This window comes from Semicossyphus pulcher, unplaced genomic scaffold (genome assembly GCF_022749685.1).
Source record: "Semicossyphus pulcher isolate SPU_LCO1_2020_fin unplaced genomic scaffold, fSemPul1.0.p SCAF_4, whole genome shotgun sequence".
In the NCBI taxonomy this organism is placed as follows: domain Eukaryota; kingdom Metazoa; phylum Chordata; class Actinopteri; order Labriformes; family Labridae; genus Semicossyphus; species Semicossyphus pulcher.
The window spans coordinates 27,565,807-27,586,943 of NW_027211715.1; the positions used below are offsets into that span (position 1 = coordinate 27,565,807).

Below are 21,137 nucleotides of genomic sequence, written 5' to 3' on the forward strand. Positions count from 1 at the left end.
TGAGAAGATGTGCAAGCAGAATATAGCGTTTAAAGGTCAAGATGACTATTTTCCTGCCATCTTTTTTCCTCAGGATTGGAGTGGCCTTCACTTTGAGCAATGGAGAAACCATGGAGATCAAAACATTTGGCAAATCAGAGAAGTACGTCCATCCCTATGTTCCTCTTAAATGTCACCCATTATGTAATATCATGCTATCTCTACTGCAGGCAAAAACTGTTTACATAAGCTACCTGTGAAAAAGAGTTTGTCCCGTCTGTCCTGTGAGTCCAAAGTCAGGTTATAACATGCATGTCTGTCTTGCTCTCTCAGATATAAACTGCTCCATGTATTAGAGTTTGATGCGAACCGCAGGAGGATGAGCGTCATACTGCAAACTCCCTCAGGTAACTTCACCTTAAATTACACAGTATTTTTAGCCCTATTGACAAAATACTGAGAACGGCATCTAACAGTTACTTACAGGATAAAGAAACATGGAAATAAATATTTTTACCGACTGCATTCTCTTCTTGTGGTGTGACTTTAAAGGAGGCCAGGTGCTGTTCACCAAGGGCGCAGAGTCGGCCATCTTGCCTTTCACCACCAGTGGTGAGATAGAAAAGACGAGACTACACGTTGATGAATTTGCCTTGGTGAGAAATACATTCTACAATGTTGTCTTAACAGTTTGTCTATTAGCCAGTAATATTACTGCTATAATATCTATCGTTTCAGTGGATAACATATCTTACTCTTTTGGATTAAATGCACTTTATTTTGTTGCAAATCAAATAATAATAATACTAATAATAAAATATAAGTTACAAAGTGCTTTATAAAGGCAGAAAAGCAAAACAGACAGGTCATAAAATCATGATCAAAGGCAGATATTAGAAATAACAAGTAATTTTAAAAATATATAAAATCCATTTAAAAGAACTCTAAAAGACATACACTTCTTTCACAAGAATAAAAAAAAAAATCAAGTAAAATCTGGAAAGGCCTGCTGATAAAAGTATGCTTACAAACTACCTAGTATGCTACCTAATCTGACACTGTTCATCTTTTCCCAATACAAAAGAGGATAACAAGCATTTGTGCCTTTATTCAAGACACATTGAATAAAATTAATAGACCTCACTTACAGCCTCAGAGAAAATCTTGACTTACAAATGTCTCCTCAAAATTGTGAAAACATAAGAAATCTCACACTGTGCGTGTCTCTGTGTGTATGCCTGGCTCTTCCCGGCGTTGTAGTGATTACTTTTGGCTCTTTGGTTCTATGTTCCCATTAGACTATAAATTCTCTTCTATAACAGCCACACACACAGCCACACACACATGCACACACACATATCCGGTCCCCACATCATGCCATCGGACGTCAGTACCCACGACTTTGTGCTCTGGACTGGGTTGATTTGTGGTCGTCGACCCCTCAGGCTGGTTCCGTCATTTAAAGCCGAGCTTCCATAATTTGTTTTTCTGTTCTTTCTCTGTCTTTGCCTCCTTTCGTCTCTCTTTCCTTCTCTTCTTCTCTTATTTACATCTTCTTGACTTCCTCATGTTTACCCCTCTTCTACATAACTTGTTCTTTGTTCATGTCTAATTTTATATCTTATAACCTTACATTCCTTTATTTCTCCTCATATGTTCTGACTCGTTTCTATTGTTTTCTTCTCTACCCATTATCCACCCTCCTCCTCCTCTTCCTCCTCCCACTGCAGAAAGGTTTGCGGACCTTGGTGGTAGCATGTCGCCACTTCAGACCAGAGGAGTACATCGATGTGGACAGGCGTCTGAACGCTGCCCGCACTGCGCTGCAGCAGAGGGAGGAGAGACTGCAGGAGGCCTTCAGCTACATCGAGAGAGACCTGCATCTGCTGGGAGCGACGGGGGTGGAGGACAAGTATGGAGACTAATGAATAAATTGGAATATATTGTTGTTCTCCTTCTTAAGAGCCAGATCTCCTCCCAAGCAACTGCACAATGCTTTTCAACAATAGTATGTAAAATTATGTAACATGCATGTGTTATGTCATGTGTTGCCATCAGGCATTAGGTAAATAACATATAGCTGCTGTTTGGATAAGACCTATAAGACATATGTTCTTTTTCTGCATGGTTAACTTTCAGAACAACCTATTTTACTACATTGATGTTTCACTGCCTCCTGTGCGTTTTTAGCCCTATAGCGGCTATACGGTCTGTCAGTTAATGAGTTCAACACTTTGGCCCCAACTCTATATCTCAACAATTATAAGCTGCATAGTCAATTAGGCAGGTCTTCATTGTCCCTGAAAAATTAGCTCTCTCAAAGGGCCAGTTCGCAGATTTTCAACCTCAGTCTTATCATGCTATTACGGGGAGCTAATGCCATTATGGTAAAAAAAAAAATACAATCTGGCTCCATGCCTTTGGTAGACGCTGTCCGCTTCTCCAATGGGCCCTGGAAAACCTCCGCCAGACTACGTAAAACGTGTCATCTGGCGGAGGCCAGGGAGCTTGCTAAACTACACTTCCTCAATCTAAGAAGCCCGCCTCTGATGTCATGTCGCATTCAAAATTTTCAGGTTTGAAATGTAGACCTAAAGATTTTTTAGACGATCCACAGGTATATTTTTGTTGAGTTTCAGATTCTGCACCGCTCTGAGCCATTGTCTGCAGCGATCAATTTCCTTGACTGAAATGCACTGTGTAGAGTATTTCACTACAGCGTCTCTTGCTGGGCTGTTCCTTTCAGAGGAAGGGGCGCAATGCACGCTGGGTGTTGCAGGAATGTAGAATGGGCGAAACCACGAGCTGTTTGTACAACTTTCTCCACAGCTATGGCGCCAATTTCAAATATTATTGCTTCTACTGATAACAGAGAACACCAGCTTTGACTGACTGGCTTTTTCCAGGGGCGAATTGCTCCTTTAGCTTTGTGAACTTTGTGACTTTTCTGCTAACTCCACCAGCAGGTCGACTGCTGTTTTTAGTGAAATGTCTTGACAGCTATTGAATTAATTATCATAAAATTTGAGCAGATGGTTGAGGGTGATGTTTTGTTTATCCCCTGCCATCATCACTCAAATACTTTGGTTTATAACCAAACCTGCAAAAGTTATTACAATCTCATCAGTCTCAGCTGCACTTTATGTTTCTTGATAATTAGCTAAAGATAGCATGCTAATATGCTAAACTAAAATGAAGAAACTGGGGAAGTCTGTTAGCATGCTGACCGTAGCATTTAGTTTGATGCTGTCTTGGGTATGGCTTCACTTGCTTGATTTTTTGCAGTTGACAAGGATTGAGGTTCTCTCAACTACAGGATCAAATAATATGTAACCAAACTATAGATAATTATGTTGCAGTAAGCAAGTGTGAGAGCTGTGTGATGTAAAAAGATTTTCAAAGAAAAAGTTTGGCATTAGAAGAAAGTAACACTCAAAAATAGACATAAATAGTGGGCGGGAGAGTCTCCAACAAACAAACAGTGTTAGTCAGCAGAAAGAGGGAGACGTCACCTCACTGGGTCTCTCTGGAAATTAATGCTGATATGTGTTTGCGTTCCCTCGCCATCTGCTCCTCACTTCACTCACTGCGTTTATCTCTCTGCTGCTCTCTCTCTGTCTTTTCTCTCTGCTGCTCTGTCTCTGTTTCCGGGATGAATTCCTCCTCGGGCACACATGGTCACAATCAAAAGATTTCTTTTATCATGGCAGACTAGACTTCCTTATTTTAAGTCTAATATGAATAATGTAACACTGATAGCCATGGTTATATGAGATCATTTTCATTGCCTATTAGCCTCTTTAGTAATATTAAGTATGTTATAAATATGTTAAATATTCTAAAAGGAAATCAGTGCTGCTGAATTTTAAAGCCAGTTTAAACCCTTCCTCTCATCGGACCTGGATAACATGGGGGCAGCCATGAACTCCATGAACCTTATTTTCATGTGTTGCTTTTCCTTTAATCCATAATGTATGAGATTTTTTTGTCTTGTTTATATTGAAGAAGGCTTCTTCATGCTTACAGACTTTAGCAGTTTGATAAAAGGACCTTAAAATTAGTTATCAATCCCAGAATAGGTGTTAATTATTCAAACAATGCTCCAGGGTTTGACCACATTAAAACAGAAACTCCTTAAGTTTATGTTACCTGGCGATTGACCTGCTTTAAATATATGTAGAAAAACAAATCACTGTAACCTTTGTATATACAGAATACATGTAACATAATAACATTGTATATATCATGTCCATGCCTTGTCTCTCTCAGACTCCAAGACAAAGTGCAGGAGACCATTGAAGCTCTGCGGCTGGCAGGCATCAAAGTATGGGTGCTGACAGGGGACAAACACGAGACTGCAGTCAGCGTCAGCTTGTCGTGTGGCCACTTCCACAGAACCATGAACATCCTGGAGCTTCTGCAACAGCGCTCTGATAACGAGTGTGCCGAGCAGCTCCGCAGACTAGCCAGGAGGTGAGTGTGTGTTTTGACTAAAGAAAGTTCATCATGTCTGTAAAATTGATTGAAGCGTTTAATTCTGATTACATTTGAAATTTTGTGCTTTTAGATTAGTTTTAGAGTTTTAATAGTATACCACAGATGTATGTCTTTTTTTCTACTGCTTGCATCAGTGTAAAACTTTTTGTACACGTCTGCTCTCTTGTTCTTATACTATAAAAAAAACGGAGAGCAGCACACACCTTCCAGGGAGCTGCAGTTACCACAGTGAACATGAAAAGTTTTGGGCTCAACCTATTTGAACAAAAAAAGACATATTTATGTAGGGCTGCATGATTATGGCCAAAATGATAATCATGATTATTAATCACGATTATTTCTCAGTTTTAGGGACACCATTTTTTTTAATGTACTTTCACATTTAAATAAACAGAGCAACGCTTTCAGTTTCATTTTGTGCAACATTTGGGATGATTTTGCTTAAAATCAGGTTCTTTACCTGAATTTTTATGCATCTTTACATTGTTGCATCATGGGTAATTTCAGTGTGTCTTTGGGCGTTGCATTGATAGGGTCTTGCGCTGTAAAGCGTCGTTGTTATGGACGTCTGACTTAACACTGGACAGAACGTGGAGTAGCGACGTTATTCCTCTTGGCCTTCATTCACTCATCATGCAGCACTTTGTGCTGTTTTTTCAGGTGGTTGAACAAGTTAGTTGTGTTGCTTTGCGGTGCAAACAGGTTTCATGCACGCTTTGCATTTTTTTATGTTTTGCTTAACATCACTCGCCCTAAACCTGAAATACCTCCAAACAACTGATAACGAGCCATTTCGGGAGACCGGCTCTTCTTTTCCACACATTAGACTTGTGTTTCTCTGTACCGTCTCTGTTGTTTGATTCCTCCTCTCTGAACTGCTGCTGTAGGTAGGCACTCCTGACATGACATGACAGCTTCCCCAGAAGTGAAGCCAAAAAAGTCACACATCGCTGTGATGCTGGTCAAGTATTTTGTCAGACTAACCAGTTAGTTTCCAGCGACATCAGGCCCACTCCATGTCTGTCTCTTAAGTGTGTGTCAGCCCTGTGATTGACTGAAAACCTGTCCAGGGTTTACCCACCTCTCGTCAAATGTCAACCATTGACCGGTTCCACCATGTGACCTACTTAAAGAGAAAGGCAGTATTATGGCATTAGATGGAAGCAGATTGTAGTAATTCTTTCCATTTCTCTCCCTTTCCATCTCCTCTTATATTCACTTCTTTTCTGACTCTCCATTTTTCAGGATAAAGGAGGACCACGTCATACAGCACGGGTTAGTCGTGGATGGTGCCAGTCTGTCCTTAACGTTGAGGGAACACGAGAAGCTCTTTATGGAAGTGTGTAAAAACTGTTCAGCTGTGCTGTGCTGCCGCATGGCCCCCCTGCAGAAAGCTAAGGTACCAGTTCTCCTCCATACACACACACACACACACACACACACACACACACACACACACACACACACATATTACTCTCAGCCCAGAATGTAAATGTGACTTTGTTCTCTGCAGGTGGTGCGTCTTTTAAAAACATCTCCAGAGAAACCCATCACCTTAGCTATTGGGGATGGAGCCAATGATGTCAGTATGATACAGGAAGCTCATGTGGGCATAGGTAAAAACTTGTCACACATAATATGGTCTCCAAGTGATGAATTGTTTACTGGAGTCTGACTTCCATTACATTTGTTTGTGTTTGTGCATGTGCCTCCAGGTATCATGGGAAAGGAGGGTCGTCAGGCCGTGAGGAACAGTGACTATGCAATTGCCAGGTTTAAGTTCTTGGCTAAACTACTGCTGGTCCACGGTCACTTCTACTACATTCGAATAGCTACGCTTGTACAGTACTTTTTCTACAAGGTAAGAGAGATCTTTTTAATTAAATATATAGTGTTTTGAAATATTTTATTTGGGGGCTTTTCCTGTCACTCTTTCAGTTATGGAGTAGGCCACAACTTTTACAACCGTAAAATTTGGTGTATAAGACGCAATATTAATAAAAAAAAATTCACCGAATATAAAATGCAGAGAGAGGGATTTTATTGTGATATGGTGTTTTACCCAGACGATGGCTCTATAATCTAGCTAAAGCTTCGTCACGGACATGCACCGTTATGATCGCCAGTGCAGCCGCCACGCTCATAACAATCAACGTTACACTAGACTGAGCTCAACTATCGCACTGGTAGCTAGCAGGATTGTGAAACTCGACATGGCGAAAACAGGCTGTAATTTGTGTGTTTTGAATGTGTTTCAAATGAAAATAAATTGACATAGTGTTGGATAACTTCTATACACGTTTTTTTTATTAATACACAGTTATTAAAAAACCTTTTTTTCCTCTGGGGTACCCCCAAAAACAGACTGCGTCTTATATTCCAGATTTTATGGTAATTGTTTTGTGTTGTTTTTGGTAAAATGTTTAATCAGTGTTTCCCAAAGCCCAAGATGAGGCCTTAAATGTCTTGTTTGTTAACCACCCCAATATAGTACGTTTACTTTCATACCGAATAAAGAAACCAGGAAATATTCAGAGTTAAGAAGCTGATGCTGACGCTTCTTTGGAAAAATACTCAAACAGATTAAACCAAAATTGTATGCAATTACTAAAATACTTGACTCCTAATTTATTGATAGATTAATAGTTGAGCCTCCATTGTGGAATGTAATTTAGATTACAGAAACTGGATTTCATATCTGCTGTCTGACAAGACTGTCTCCGGCCACATCCCCTATGAATGCAATGTTTTTAATGTTTCTCTCCTTCACTCTGTCTTTTCTAGAATGTGTGTTTTATCACGCCCCAGTTTTTATACCAGTTCTTCTGTTTGTTTTCACAACAAGTAAGTCTCTTTATCTCTCCATCTCTCCATCCTCTCATATGTCATTGTGAGACCTGTTTGTGTCTTTAATGTTGCAGTCTCATTTGCTTAACAGAAGGATTAACTTAGTTATACACAAAGTTTTCATTTTTAATTTCAGGCTGAGAGCTTTAATGAGTTTCTGTTGTGACTTTTGCTTAATGCTTAGAGTGAGTTAATATTGCCCTAACTGTAGATTTGAATGTAGAGCTTAAGAACTTTTATAACTAATATAATCACTTATATGACTCCAGCAAGATGTGGTTACTGCCATTCTTTTTCCTCTGTATATCTGACACTGATTTAGCTCTGTTCAGCTAATCGGTTGGTGATGAGTGAAATGTTGTCTTTGTCCATCCCAGACTCTGTATGACAGTGTTTATCTGACACTGTACAACATCTGCTTCACCTCGCTGCCCATCCTGGTGTACAGTCTGTTTGAACAGCTGGTCCATCCACACGTTCTGCAGAACAAACCCGGCCTGTACAGGTGAGGTCACATGTAATCTGTAGGGAGGTGCACACTGGGGATTAGCAATTACTGTTTTGTTTTTTTTGAAAGCTGTTGGGTCAGTTTTCGTGTTTTTCATAAATCTGTATGTCCTCTAGGGGTGTGAATCAATATCTCACAATGCAATTCGATTTCGATTCTTAAGTTCACGATTCGATTCAAACCATTTCCCCATTCACAATCAGTGCCCTATTTGTTACAAGGGGTGCTTATTTCAGGATTTACTCCAGTCTGCTGTGTGCTAAGAAAACCACAGGCAAATTCTTATATGACATTCAAGCACAGTTAAATGTGTCACGAATGACAAGGTGGCTCGCGAGGTCCACACATCGAAGGCAAGAACTATTATGTCGCCATTAGTGAAGGCTTCCCCCGTACATTACCGACGCCGAGAGCTAGCTAACATTAGCCGCGCTACTGACTAGCCCGGACAGTCACACTCCTTGCTGGAGCTGTGTACACCAAGCCTGGTGCACAGCACACAATGCATGCAGCGGGTTTTTCGTGCGCAAACAGGCTGATGATAAACATTTACTTTTCGATTTTTGCAGTTTCAAATCGATTCAGAATTGTAGAATTTAAGAATTTAAATTCTGATATGAATACATTTTTTCAGCACCCCTAATGCCATTAATTTAGACAGTAAAACGTCATAAAAGCAAATTCATTTTATTTCCTGCTTTAAACACCCTATTCATGCACAATTTTGACATTATGCACCCCTAGTTTTTAGAAGCATTTTAAAGTCAGATCAAGCATAACAAGTTTCCATCGGTATACTATTTGGTGAAATGTGTATGAAACTTTCTTTCTGAATCAAGCTGACCAACTATTCACTTATTTATCACAGTGGGACATTAAAGTGTGCTTTGATGTATTTCCTCAAAGAAATCATAAAATATTTTGTATCGCAGGGACATCAGCAAGAACTCTCTGCTGTCTTTCCGGACGTTCCTGTACTGGACTCTGCTGGGCTTCTGTCACGCCTTCGTCTTCTTCTTCGGATCCTACATCCTGATGGGAGAAGACACCACACTTATGGGCAATGGACAGGTGTGTCCTTCTCTGTGTATCACTTATTGTGCATTCATTTTCTGTACAAAAGAAATCAACCTGCTGATTGGAGTTTGTAAGGATATTAAATGAATAATAGGTTAGAAGAAAAGCAGAACAGCAGCAGTGTGTTTGTGTGAGTGTTATGATGAGTTATTGTTATTGATGGGGCTGGTTGCCTGCTGGTCCTTCTTCACTCACTCCTACCATTAATCTTGCTCTTTCTCTTTCCATTATGTCTTTTATCTAACAGCCTCTTTTACAGTCTGTGTTTTCCTCTTGCTGTGCCAGCATGTGTGTCATTCACTTTTCTATGAGTAACTGATATTTGAGTAATCTAACCTTTTCTGTGTCTCTGCTCCTTCACCAAATCTGATTTCTTCTATTTTCTTTCCTGCTGCATCTCTCTGCCGTCTGTCTCTGTTTGAAGTTTGGTATTTGAGAAAGCACTCTTATTGCGCCCTCTCGCTTGACTTTTTCTTCTATCTTTTGTTGATTACTGTTTTCCTCTTCTGCCTTCACGCTGTGCATGTCTTCAGATCTTGCGAGCTAACAGGCAGCTGGTAAGAGTCTGCTCTACAGTCGAATGCATGTCTCTTTGGGGGGTTAATGAGAAGACTATCAGGATAATTGCTCAACGTATTTTTCTCTTGCTAATGATCATATAAAGAAGATACAATTCCGTACCTATGCTCTATAATTTATGTACATTTGTCCTAATTTAAGAGACATCTTGCTCTATGCTGCAAATTTAGTTTCTCCTTCTAAACACGGAAATGAGCAGAATCATGGCAGTCATAAATCATGCAACGACTCATTGAGCCCTGATCATTCTGGCAGATTTTAATCAGTTTTTATTCCTTCATTTTATCTTGAATTAATTGTGCATTTCTACTCTCATTTCCATGCCTCGCATGTGATTAATATATAATTAACTCTCCGATGACATCAAACATTTTCAGTTTCTTTTCTGAAACACTTTAAAGCTCCTGTGAGGAACTTTCAGTTTGTGTTGATTTTGGCGCCCCCTGTGGACAAAGCGGTACCTCTTATCGCTGGTGATTTTGTCCTGTACATGCTGAAGTGGTGGTTTTCAACAAGAAATCTCATCCTGCTTTCTTTAACAGTCACATGTATCACTCACTTAAAATTTTTGTCCTGTAAAATGTAAACAAAGGCAGCGTGCAGTTGATCGCTTCGTCTGACACCTACCCTCCGCCAAAGGTTTCGGGCATTAAAAATAACTATATAGAAATAATCAATCTTGTCGCTGATGGTCTGGTTTGCTTTTGTAGATCATACAGAGTCATCAGAATTAATTTCAGTGTGTTTCATAACCAGTGAAAAACTCCTCACAGGAGCTTTAAGATATCATAACCAAAAAATCATTGCACACAAGCTTCAAATGTATGTTTTATAATAAAAAAGATGATACATTTTTTATGTAGATCAATTTTCAGGGCACTCAAAATGGTTTAGTGTGGTTATAACTGCAGTTTGGTCCATAGGATGATGCAGAGATAATTTATGCCACCCCCTTAGGCATCCATTAACGTCATTATGAATTCAGAAATTCAGTATGATTATGCCAATTTTTTATTTTTTAATTCTTTATTTTGGGAAGACAGTATATAAATTACAATATATCAATACAAAGCAGTTTTAGTTCCCCTGCCATCCACACATTTTTCAGATTTTAGGAACTTTGTACAGTTTGGGAGAGGTTAAGTGTGCATATAGAGTAATAAGTAGGGGAAGACTTGAGAGAACAAAAAGGAAAAGACAAAAGCAAAAATACAATCATTTTATGAAAACAAACAAAAAAAAATACAACAAAACACAATATTACAAAGTTATTCATTCAGTACCTCCATGAAATCAGACTGTAAGGGTCTCACATATTTGACCCACTTGGTCCAGCATTTAATAAACACGTTTCTGGAAAATTGAAGATGTTTTACCTCTCATCCGAAAGGCTTCTTCAGTTCTAAACTGACTGGTGGACGGAGCTAGAAATATAAGCCTATGTAGGTTTTCTAGCTCCGTCCACCAGTCAGTTTAGGAACTTAAGAAGCCCTTCGGATGAGAGGTGAAACATCTTCAAGAACTTCAACCAAGTCCAGTTGCCTTTTGGATTAGGTTTAGGATTACCATGACCTGGATGAGAACCTTCACAGATGCATGTTTCTGGAGACGTGGGAGGCAACCAGCGCCTTGTCCTCCCTTTTTTACAAGCAGAGATCAAAATGTACCAAACAGATTTATCAGGTCTGAAAATCAGCTCTTCCTAAAAATAATGTGAAAAATTGCAAGAGCAGACCAGTGTTATGCTTTCTAGTGCCTCGTGAAAGCCTTATTACTGGGCACCCCCAAAATACATGCCAGTGATTGGCCTCTTGAGATCCTCACTGTCTCCAACATCTGGCATCTCCTCTGGCAAAATGTGCTTTCTGTTTTGGAGTTCTAAAAAAAACACTGTGGTTAAAACTTGTGTTATTTAATTGAGGCAGAAATAAAATACAACTTTTAAAATACCATTTAGGCGCCCAGAGTTGTTCTCTTCTCCCCTTAGTGTCTCTTTGGATACATCATAGTGCTCTCACTGTTGGTTTCCAGTGTTTGGACTCCAGCAGGGTCCTGAATTGGCTGCCAACAAAACAATGCCCCCCTCTGCTCTCAGCCTATAAGTAGAGTGATTCTCATTGCAGTGGTGGAGCCCCCGACGGTCGTCAAACTGTCGGAGGGCAAGGTCTCATTACAGCCAACGAAACACCACCCAGGGTGTTAACTCAGGTCGCTGGCCTTTAGAAGTTTTCTGTCTGTTTCACAACTGAAACATGACAGTGCTCACCTTGTCTGACCAACACTGACTCCCAACTTTTATTTAGAGCTGTAGCCTGTAAATACAGCCACTAATGTTTTTGGTGTCCATTTTTCATCATAGTCAAATGCCAAAAGTATAAAAGTAATTTTATGTTTATATTTGAATGATTTTTCAACCTGATATTAACTTCATAGAGCTGAGCAAAGTGGAGGAACATTATGTTTATAACTTTTATTAGTGAAGACAACTGGAAAAAGGCACGCTATAAAAGTTGCATATAAACACATCAACCGTACACTGAATTTACCATGTTGTTATATTGTTGTATATTGTTATAATGTACAGTTTACAGTGATACAGTGTGTTAACAGTGATATATCTCTTTACAGATGTTTGGAAACTGGACCTTTGGAACGCTGGTCTTTACTGTCATGGTCATCACAGTCACATTAAAGGTAAATTACACCAAATCTGTTTGGTTTTAGCCACATTATTATTTTTATTCCACACAACTTCCAGTTATTTTTCTTGTGGATGATAAGCTTATCCTTTATTTTATTCCGTAAAAATGAGACAGTTTAATGTTAGTGTCAGGAGGGTTTGAAGCTGCCTTTTCAGAAATGAAACATTTATCTTACATGCCCTGCAAAAAATACTGTTACCATTGTTAGTAACTTACTTCTATTCTTTATTTGTATTTCAATTTTATTTTCGTGCATAATTTCTTTTGGATTACACCCTGCATGATTATATGTGACACCTAAACTAAATCAGCCAAACATAAATGAGCGACTGGTGAAAAAAAATCAAGCACATAGAAAGCTCAAGAATCAGGTATTAAACTTTGGCATATAAACAAATAAAATGTTAAAGCTAATTGAATATCAGACCTTAAATCTTTGGCTGGTCGTAAACACGTTGTCTTGTTGTTTAGGGTTCGGGCTGTTTTCTTTAACAATTGAAGTTGAACATATCAGTAACATGTTTTTGGAAGGCTGGTTTTGAGTCCTTGTCACAAATGACTTAAGAAAAATAAGTTGTATAGCTAACACTTGTATAGCCACAGCCCCTATATGAAATACAGTATGTTATGAAGTATGAGGATGATGTCAGAGGCCATTAACAGGAGTACATTTGTCACAGGTCGGGGTCAAGATCGTTTTTACAGCGCAGAGACAGATTGCTGCGGTTGATAGATACCTTACCTGTCCCCATCTCAGTGTTTTACACCTCGTTTTCTTTTCTCCCCCTGCTGCGTGTGTGTCCGTGTGTGTAATGACAGCTTGCTTTAGAGACTCATTTCTGGACCTGGATGAACCATTTTGTGACCTGGGGTTCGATCGCCTTCTACTTCATCTTCTCCCTCTTCTACGGAGGCATTATTTGGTAAGAAGTTTTTCCTCGAAACTATTCTTTTATAATAAATAAATGCTTTGCAATGGTGTAACATGGTCTCTCTGCTTAATCTTATGCATAGGCCGGATATTGCACCTCTGAAATAATCCCTACAGTAGGAAAATACATGCCGAGTGCTCATGCAGCAGGTTCACAGAGAGAAGAAGAAGAGAGTCACATTATCAGATAACGTTCTTCTACATCCTTTAATTCTAGTAATACATTCCTATGTTAATAGCAAACAAAGAAATATTTAGTATAGAGTATATAATAGGATGCTGAGGGTGGGGATGGACCAGGCTGATTTAACCCAGATTTATCGATCATGTCACTTTGCAGTTAAACTATTGAGGCAATATAAGAATCATCTTTAGTAGCCCTTATCTAAAATTAGCGACCATAACAGTTGAAGCCTCCACTGACAATTTATGGAACATCTAATTACAGCTATGAGGAACTTCTCTTTTAATGTATTGGGAGAACATGACAACTGGGAAGCAGCTACATCAGACAGATCTGACCTCCAACTCATCCAGAAATGTCTTATAATGTACACCATCATTATCCCTTAAATATCTTGTAATGTACTGTATATATCAGATCAAGCTTTACTCGCTCCCATAGTCCAGTAATCTCACAGACTGGTAGGAGCCATCCTTATCATATTGGTCGCGAATTTGTGCCTTGACATCTTCAGATGTAATTTAATTCTGTGGTGTCAGAGAACCATTTAAAGAAGCCGACTGCAAATGAGGCCTGAAATCACAGTGAAGAGAGCCGTGCCTGGCTGCCCTCCTCTATTGTTGTTTTCAAAAGCTTAAGCTGTGTCTCCAGGACTAAGCCAATTACCTCCAGTCAGCTCTGATTCTAATTTAGCTAAGCCATTACTTGTTGATTCCTTACACGTTGGATGAAAAGCATTAAAATCTATCTATCCTGTGTCCTCTGCAGTTTGTAACCATCCTGTCCTTCCTCTCTCCCTCCAGGCCGTTCCTCCACACCCAGGACATGTACTTTGTATTCGTGCAGCTGCTGTCCAGCGGATCGGCCTGGTTCGCCATCATCATCATCGTCATAACTTGCCTCTTTCCCGATGTAGTGAAGAAGGTCTTCTACCGACATCTGCAGCCCACCAGCACACAGAAGAGTCAGGTAACATGGGGAGGAGGGGGCGGAAAGTAAGAATGTGTGATCAGCAAAGACTTTTATAAAGAAGTCCATTCATTCCTCTAAAGTGGATTGCACTTTCTCTGGTACAAAGTGGGGCTACAGGTATTTTATTTCAAATTGGCTGGGATTGAAAGGGGCTCAGTCAGCCTTTATGTGTTTATGACCGAGGCCTTTTCCTTTTGGCTTGAATCCAAGGTGCAGTGGCACCTACACAACTGTAGTGGCCTGCATGTCCACGCAGTCATAACTTAAATATTTTTTTCTTCTGTAATTTGTCTTTCTTTATCTCTGCTCTTGATAGGACTTTGCTTTTGGTAATCCAGGATGTCTGAGCAGGATCCACTCACAAGCTGTTACTTGCATTATTTTAGTGACCAAAGCCAATGAAGGATACTTTTTGTCGAGATTATGTCAAGGTTAATGTATAGTGAGCAGGTTGTTATCACGGAGGTGAGACTAGACCCCTCCGTTTCGTGTCGGGGTCCTGCGCACCCTGTCGGGGTTCCTCCACGATGACAACCTGCTCACTATGCATCCCACTTATTACACAGCTTTTTACTTACGGAATCAATAATTTGACCCATAATATTGATTTGGAAATGATTATATTTCCGTTTTCCATTTAAAATATAGTCCGTTACATTCACATTTAGAGCTGCGTCCATAGCAACCATAGTCAATTTGTCTATTTTTTCCCCCCTCTGTAAACAGACCGACTTCAGATTTACCGGACTTCTTTAGGCGTATTGATCTGATCACAGTTAGTCCTCTGGATTTTGTGATTAGAGCCGCAACCCTAGCAACAGTCTGTTCTTCATAACAGCGGTCTGTTATAGAGAAATAACAGACCTCGGAATGCCGTGATTAACCAATCAGAAACAAGCATTTAACACAGCTGTGTAATAAAAGATGATTAAAAAAGGCTGTAATACAAGATAAGAGAAATAAATCAGATCATGAATGGAAGACAATTTTTTATTTATCATAAATTAGAAACAAAAAGTTTGTTTGCAGCAAAATTGCATCTTCAGAAACTTAAGTTAAACAAAAGGACAAATTGAACACTCGCTTGTTCGTTGCCGCAGATGTAACATAACCCCACATACTGTTGTTTGGGGTTTTTCTATTATGCCTGTTGGCCAAGGCCCAAAAGTAAAACTCATTAAAAGTAATGAAATGACATAGGTAAGACCAAACACATTTCAGTAGTTAAACTGTCTTGTGTGTAGTGCAAAAAGATTTATGACTTATTCCTACTTGTATCACAAAAATAGAAATTATATTTCCTGTATGTGACAGAAGCCTGGAGGGAGAAAAATAAATGAAATGTCACCGTAACACTAGACGGAGGGGGAAATGTTCTGTGTGGTCACATTGTTTAAATAGTTCATTATTTTCTCTGTGGCCACGAGTTACCCACTTCTTTACAGGAACAGCATGGTGTTTGGTTGCACACACACACACTGCTTGACTTCCTCTTGATCCAGCACACACATACACAAACACACAGTCTGCATGGTCACCTCTGAGCAGACCACCACTGTTACCGTATTGATTCGTCCAGCTTGAGACTGTTTATACTTCCCTCTTTTTAAAACGCTCCTCTTGTTTCTCAGGGGAAAAAAACGAACAGCCTTTTCCGATCCTATGGTGTGTTTGTTGTTTCTGCTCTAACCTTGTCCTCCTGTTTTGTCTTGGTGTGTGTAAGCAAGATTCTGAAAGTGGATTCAGTATGCTTGACCTCTAACCTCTCTGTGTGTCTGTATGTGTTCTTCCTCCACTCTTCCTGTTATTCCCTCCGGCGTAGATGTATTCCAACCGTGTGGCGATAGGTGATGACTTCATCGCTCTGCAGCCTCTGTCCAGAGCCAAGAGCCAGCTGGGCAAAATTAGGTAGTGGAGCCGAGACGGATTCAGCCTCGGGCTTGAATTACGTACAATAATCAATTAAATTTACACAAGTATCCCAGGAGTGATTTATTCAAAAGCAATGTTTCTGTATTTGTCAGTGACGACCTACAATGCCTTCTCCGGCTACCCTGCAAAGATGCTGCTCCTTCTAATGTAACTTCACTTCCAGTATTTTGAAAATACCTATTGCAAACAATTTAGCACTTTTATAAACCACAGCAGGAGCCTTGCGTTTTTGATTTCTTACCTTTATCAACACCTTAAGCAACATTTTGCATTTGTCTATATACATGAATATTGGCATTAAGGTGTCACAATTTATAAAATCGGTGATTGATTACGTTTTTAGAGGTTTACATTTTCTACATTTTACTAATCTTTTCCATTGCGTGGCATGTTCATTCCTTAAATATAAGAATATGATACTAAAATAAGCATGTTGCACACTTGTCTTATCAAATCTACGTAACCAATTAGGGCTGAATGATGAAGAAACAATGTGAGCCGTATATTGTTATTTCGACATGATTTGCGATATTAAAGGGAATGATCATTTTTAAACATCATTATTCTCATTTTCACTGAAAAACATATTCAAATGATTATGGTGTGATTTTTGCGGGGATCTGCACCAAACTAAGATATTTGATACTCATGTCTGTGTATATGATGTGTAGGCCAGAACGTCTCTGCTGCACAATATTTAAGTAAAATGGTATTTTGAGACACATTTTACCTTTAACAAATATTGCGCCTCCTGCGATTTGAAAATTGCAGTAGTCATATTGCTCTTTCGCCCTAAGATTTCCCCAGACAATGGGAATCGAGAAATTGCACATTAAACATTAACCATTAATGGTGCAAAATGTAATTTCTTCTTTCTAATGTCTTAAAACCTCTTAAACTTTCTGATATATGAGTAGTTTACACCATGACATGGACCGCCTCTGAAAAGTAGAAACATTGCTTTATGAAACAAGCACTCCTGTTTACTATTATTGAAAGAATACTGGAATGTTCCTTCCAGGGTCTGGACTTGATTTAGCCCCTTTGAGGCCTGTTTCCAACACTGGCAGTACACTGAGTGCCGAGATGTGTGTTGTTAAAGTTGGGACAGCGTCGTTTGTGTCATGTCTGTGACTGCATGCCTGCGACAAGCCAATCAGCATTCTCCGTGATAAATAAGTTAGAGATAATGCAAAGGAATGTGACATCAAGCATGTCAGCTGCTGCATGTGTTGCATTTAAAGGCGCTGAAATAAGATTACGTATTCTGAGACCTTCACCCCTCCTGCCTGTCACAGCACTTTACTGTCATTACTCCCATCGCTGCATGAACAGACCTATGAATGAATGAATGAATGATTGAATTAGCTTGGAATGTTCTTTAACCTTGACATCAGTGATAAGACACAGGGACCTTACATCCTGCATCTGCATTAGTCCAGACACGCCTCCTAGCCTCAGCTTATCTGGCATGCCACACTCATATTTATCGAGTCGCATGGTGCAGCCCATCAAACCACCACTTTAATCTCTAGCATGAGCTGTCCTCTTGAAATATACCCACCCATACGCCTTCCAACTGGAGTCACCACTTGAGGCCCCCTTATCACTTCAGAGTTGTATGCTGCATGGTTTTTGCAGACTCACGGAACAAGACTGACAGCCATCTGCAGCTGCATGGCAGACTCTTGGACTGGTCTGGGCTGTCTCGTACAGCAGCATGATGCTGTCCTGTTACAAGCATGACAGACGGCTGTGTTATCTTTGAGTGATGACTGAGTGATCACCATAAGCAGCCTGCAAGGGGAAAAGAAACAGTAGCGTGAGGTCTTTTGTTGAGGGGAGAAGACCAAAAGCTATAAACAGTTTTTGGTCTTCGACGGTTATTTCTTGACATAATGAGCAATTTTAAGATTATAATAGTTTTAATTTGAGAAATGTGTAGTTTTATAGTGTTATATCTTAGCTGTACAAGAATATCGAATAGAAACTAGAAGAACTATTAATAAGAAACTAGAAGAATAATTGATGGGGGTTAGATTGGGGGCTTATGTTGTCTTAAGTGATAGAAAATTCAATATTTGTTTTTATTAAGCTGCTGCTCTGATAAAACAAGCAATTTTAACATATTGCCTTTTGAGAGTGGGACATTGCAATATTTGTTTTCATAATATATTTTATAGACCAAACAATAAACTTAAGCTACAGTATAGTTTATATCTTTCCAAGGCTAATATTGCATACGAAGCTTTATCCATACAGCAATATGGCATGTTAAGTCGACTGTTAATGTTTATAGCACTTTACATTAGAATGAAACGCCAGTATATACACATTGTTAAAACTAATGCAGTCTAATACAATAACCTGACCTTAAAGAGGGGGTATTATGCACATTTTAAGACATATACATATAATGTTACAGTGTTGGATGTCCAGACTAAACGTGGGTGAAGTTTCAGTAGGTAAAAGTATGTTGGAGTAATTCCCAGGCTTCTCAGCTCAGTCTGCAGGCGGCTGTGAACGCCAGGTTTCAGACAAGTTTTTCTGATGACACAAAGTGCAGCCTCTGCAGACTTCGAAGAGCTGGCCAATCAGAAGAAAGTGGGCTTGTAGGAGAGGGGTTTCTTAAAGGGACAGACCTGACTGGGGGCGGACTGAGTCGTTTCAGGCAGAGGCTGCATGAGGGCATGCACAGAGTTTTATTAACTACAAATTATGCTAAGCTACTCCACAGGTATTACGGAATGAAACATGAAGCTTTAAATTAGCATAATACCCCCCTTTAACTGATTACTTTTAAAAACAAAAACTGTTTTAGAGATTACTTCACGGTCATTTTGGTGGCTGTAGTTTGTGTTGCTGTTGAATTGTACTGCATCACACTGACAGATGTTAAAAATATATTTTGTCCCATCGTTTATATCAATAGAAGCAACTCAAAAACAGTTTCAACAAAACCTGAACAAGTTGACCCTCAAACTGTAGGTTAATTGCTGTAGTTTTGGCAAAGTGTATCTTAAACCTGGCAGCCGAGTGTCTGTTCCAAGTGACTAATGATGTTGGCAATGCAGGTCCCATCCCACTAACTCAATGAGCAGAAACAAACTGCAGACTGAAGGAAGGGCACCAAACGCATTATGCAAAACAGATCCTGTTTCCTCAGTTTGAGTAAATTGTGTTTGAATCCGTAGAAGTACACAAGATGCTCTTACTGCGCTCAAAAACAGAGCGTGCAGTCAGTGGCTAATGTGCTGTATAATGCAGTTTTTCACTTCTGTTGAAAGATTTCCAGTGACATTCAGAGGCTTCTTTTCCTAATTAGATTAGAGGGAGGTAATCACAACAGAACCCACAGGGCTCTCCTGGGTTTTCCGTTGTTTTCCTACTCTGAAGCTCTGATAGATTCACCAGCAGGTTAATTGGTTTGGATGCTAACAGATTTGCTCTTATCTGCACTAGAAGGATCAGTTTCCCTCGAGACATCTTTCTTGTGCCTTCAGCTTCTTTCTGCTCATTTGTTGCTCAATTTTACATCTTTTCTGAGCGTACACCAGCCTGCTCACCAATGTGTTCAATTGTCTCTGCTTTTTGTAAGAAATTAAAGCCCTCCTCCAGTGACCTCATCAACCCACTCAGATAAACTGAAGGAGCTCATCTCAGGCAGTGATTTATGATTATCTCCCAGTCCCAATTAAAAAGAGGCTCAGATCTGTCGCGGGGGAATAAGACCTCGGCTGCACTTTGGCATCTTGTTTTAAAAAGCATGAGGCAGCTGTTCTTATTTGCTTTGTAGGCCAAAAAGATGCTCTCAATTTATTGCTATGTTTAAGATTTTTGTGACGGTCACTTTTGTTGGGCTTTAAAAAAGGGACCAGCATTGATTTGGTCTGTATATACTGTATGTGTAAGTGTAGAGCACACTGTAGAGGGAGGGTCAGAAGTTAAATATACTGCCCCCCTCCTACAGTGCAGCCTGGACTGACTCGCTGACTGACTGACAGCTTGCTTACTAACTGACTGGGTAATCTGCTGGGTAGTAAATATGCAGCACTGAAAACATATCCACTGTAAAGCGGTCTCTTTGTCTTGTATTAGGTCTATAGGATGACAAAACAAACCTTGGAGGCAGTGCACACCTCCGCCAATCGTGCAGGATTTAGATCTCTAATATGCAAATCTGCAAGCGCAACCAGTACGTCATGATATATGTCCAAAATTAGAGGAATTCAATAAGGTCCAAACCTTCACTTTTTTAAAAGTCAGATCTGGATATGCTCCAAAATGTAATGGTTTCTTCTATGGACCTTGCTACAACCTTCAACCAATTTCAAAGAAAATAGTGCAGCTAGTTTTCAATAATCCTACTGACAAACAGAGAAAAGGCACCGAATACATATGAACTGGCAGAGGTGATCGTAATGAGATCATTTCACATCTCGGCAAGTAGAAAATCAATTCAAATTTTTTATTGGCATTTTGATAATCAAACTAGGGCTGCACAATTAATATAAATGTTATTAAAACCACAGTATGCCAAATAAGTACAATATCCCAAACAAGCTGCATTGTTTTGATGAAGGGTAAAATGTGACTGAACAGCATTAAAATAAAGTAACGTTGTGCTGCAATGATGCTCCAGCCTACAAATCTTGCATTTCACATTAAAGTGATAAGCTTGAAGATTTTCATTTAAATAAATGTCTGTTTAGTCACTATCTATCGCCAAATGAGGTAACACAATGGTGATTGAGCCTATGGCCCACTGATGAAAGCCTTTGCATTTGCAGTATTATAGACTGGGTGTCTGTGGCGACTTTTGCATCCCAAGTGGCGAGAGAGGGTAGGCGGCTTTTCCTGTCTCTGCTAGTGTTGCGAGTAAACAGTAATCTACTATGGCTGAACAAACAAAGAAAAGATGGATGACTA

At 39.6% G+C, this 21,137-nt stretch overlaps 1 protein-coding gene across 1 annotated transcript in view; it reads left to right on the forward strand.

Moving 5' to 3' along the window:
• atp11b (ATPase phospholipid transporting 11B) overlaps positions 1-21,137 on the forward strand; it is a 56,201-nt gene that overhangs the window by 25,156 nt on the left and 9,908 nt on the right. The window contains exons 15-28 of the mRNA XM_069679311.1: positions 74-142; positions 313-386; positions 532-635; positions 1,710-1,891; positions 4,249-4,452; positions 5,722-5,875; positions 5,990-6,092; positions 6,192-6,337; positions 7,261-7,320; positions 7,701-7,828; positions 8,764-8,902; positions 12,116-12,181; positions 13,009-13,112; positions 14,108-14,273. Of these exons, the coding sequence (XP_069535412.1) occupies positions 74-142; positions 313-386; positions 532-635; positions 1,710-1,891; positions 4,249-4,452; positions 5,722-5,875; positions 5,990-6,092; positions 6,192-6,337; positions 7,261-7,320; positions 7,701-7,828; positions 8,764-8,902; positions 12,116-12,181; positions 13,009-13,112; positions 14,108-14,273 (1,699 nt within the window). The remainder of the gene's footprint in view (positions 1-73; positions 143-312; positions 387-531; positions 636-1,709; positions 1,892-4,248; positions 4,453-5,721; positions 5,876-5,989; positions 6,093-6,191; positions 6,338-7,260; positions 7,321-7,700; positions 7,829-8,763; positions 8,903-12,115; positions 12,182-13,008; positions 13,113-14,107; positions 14,274-21,137) is intronic.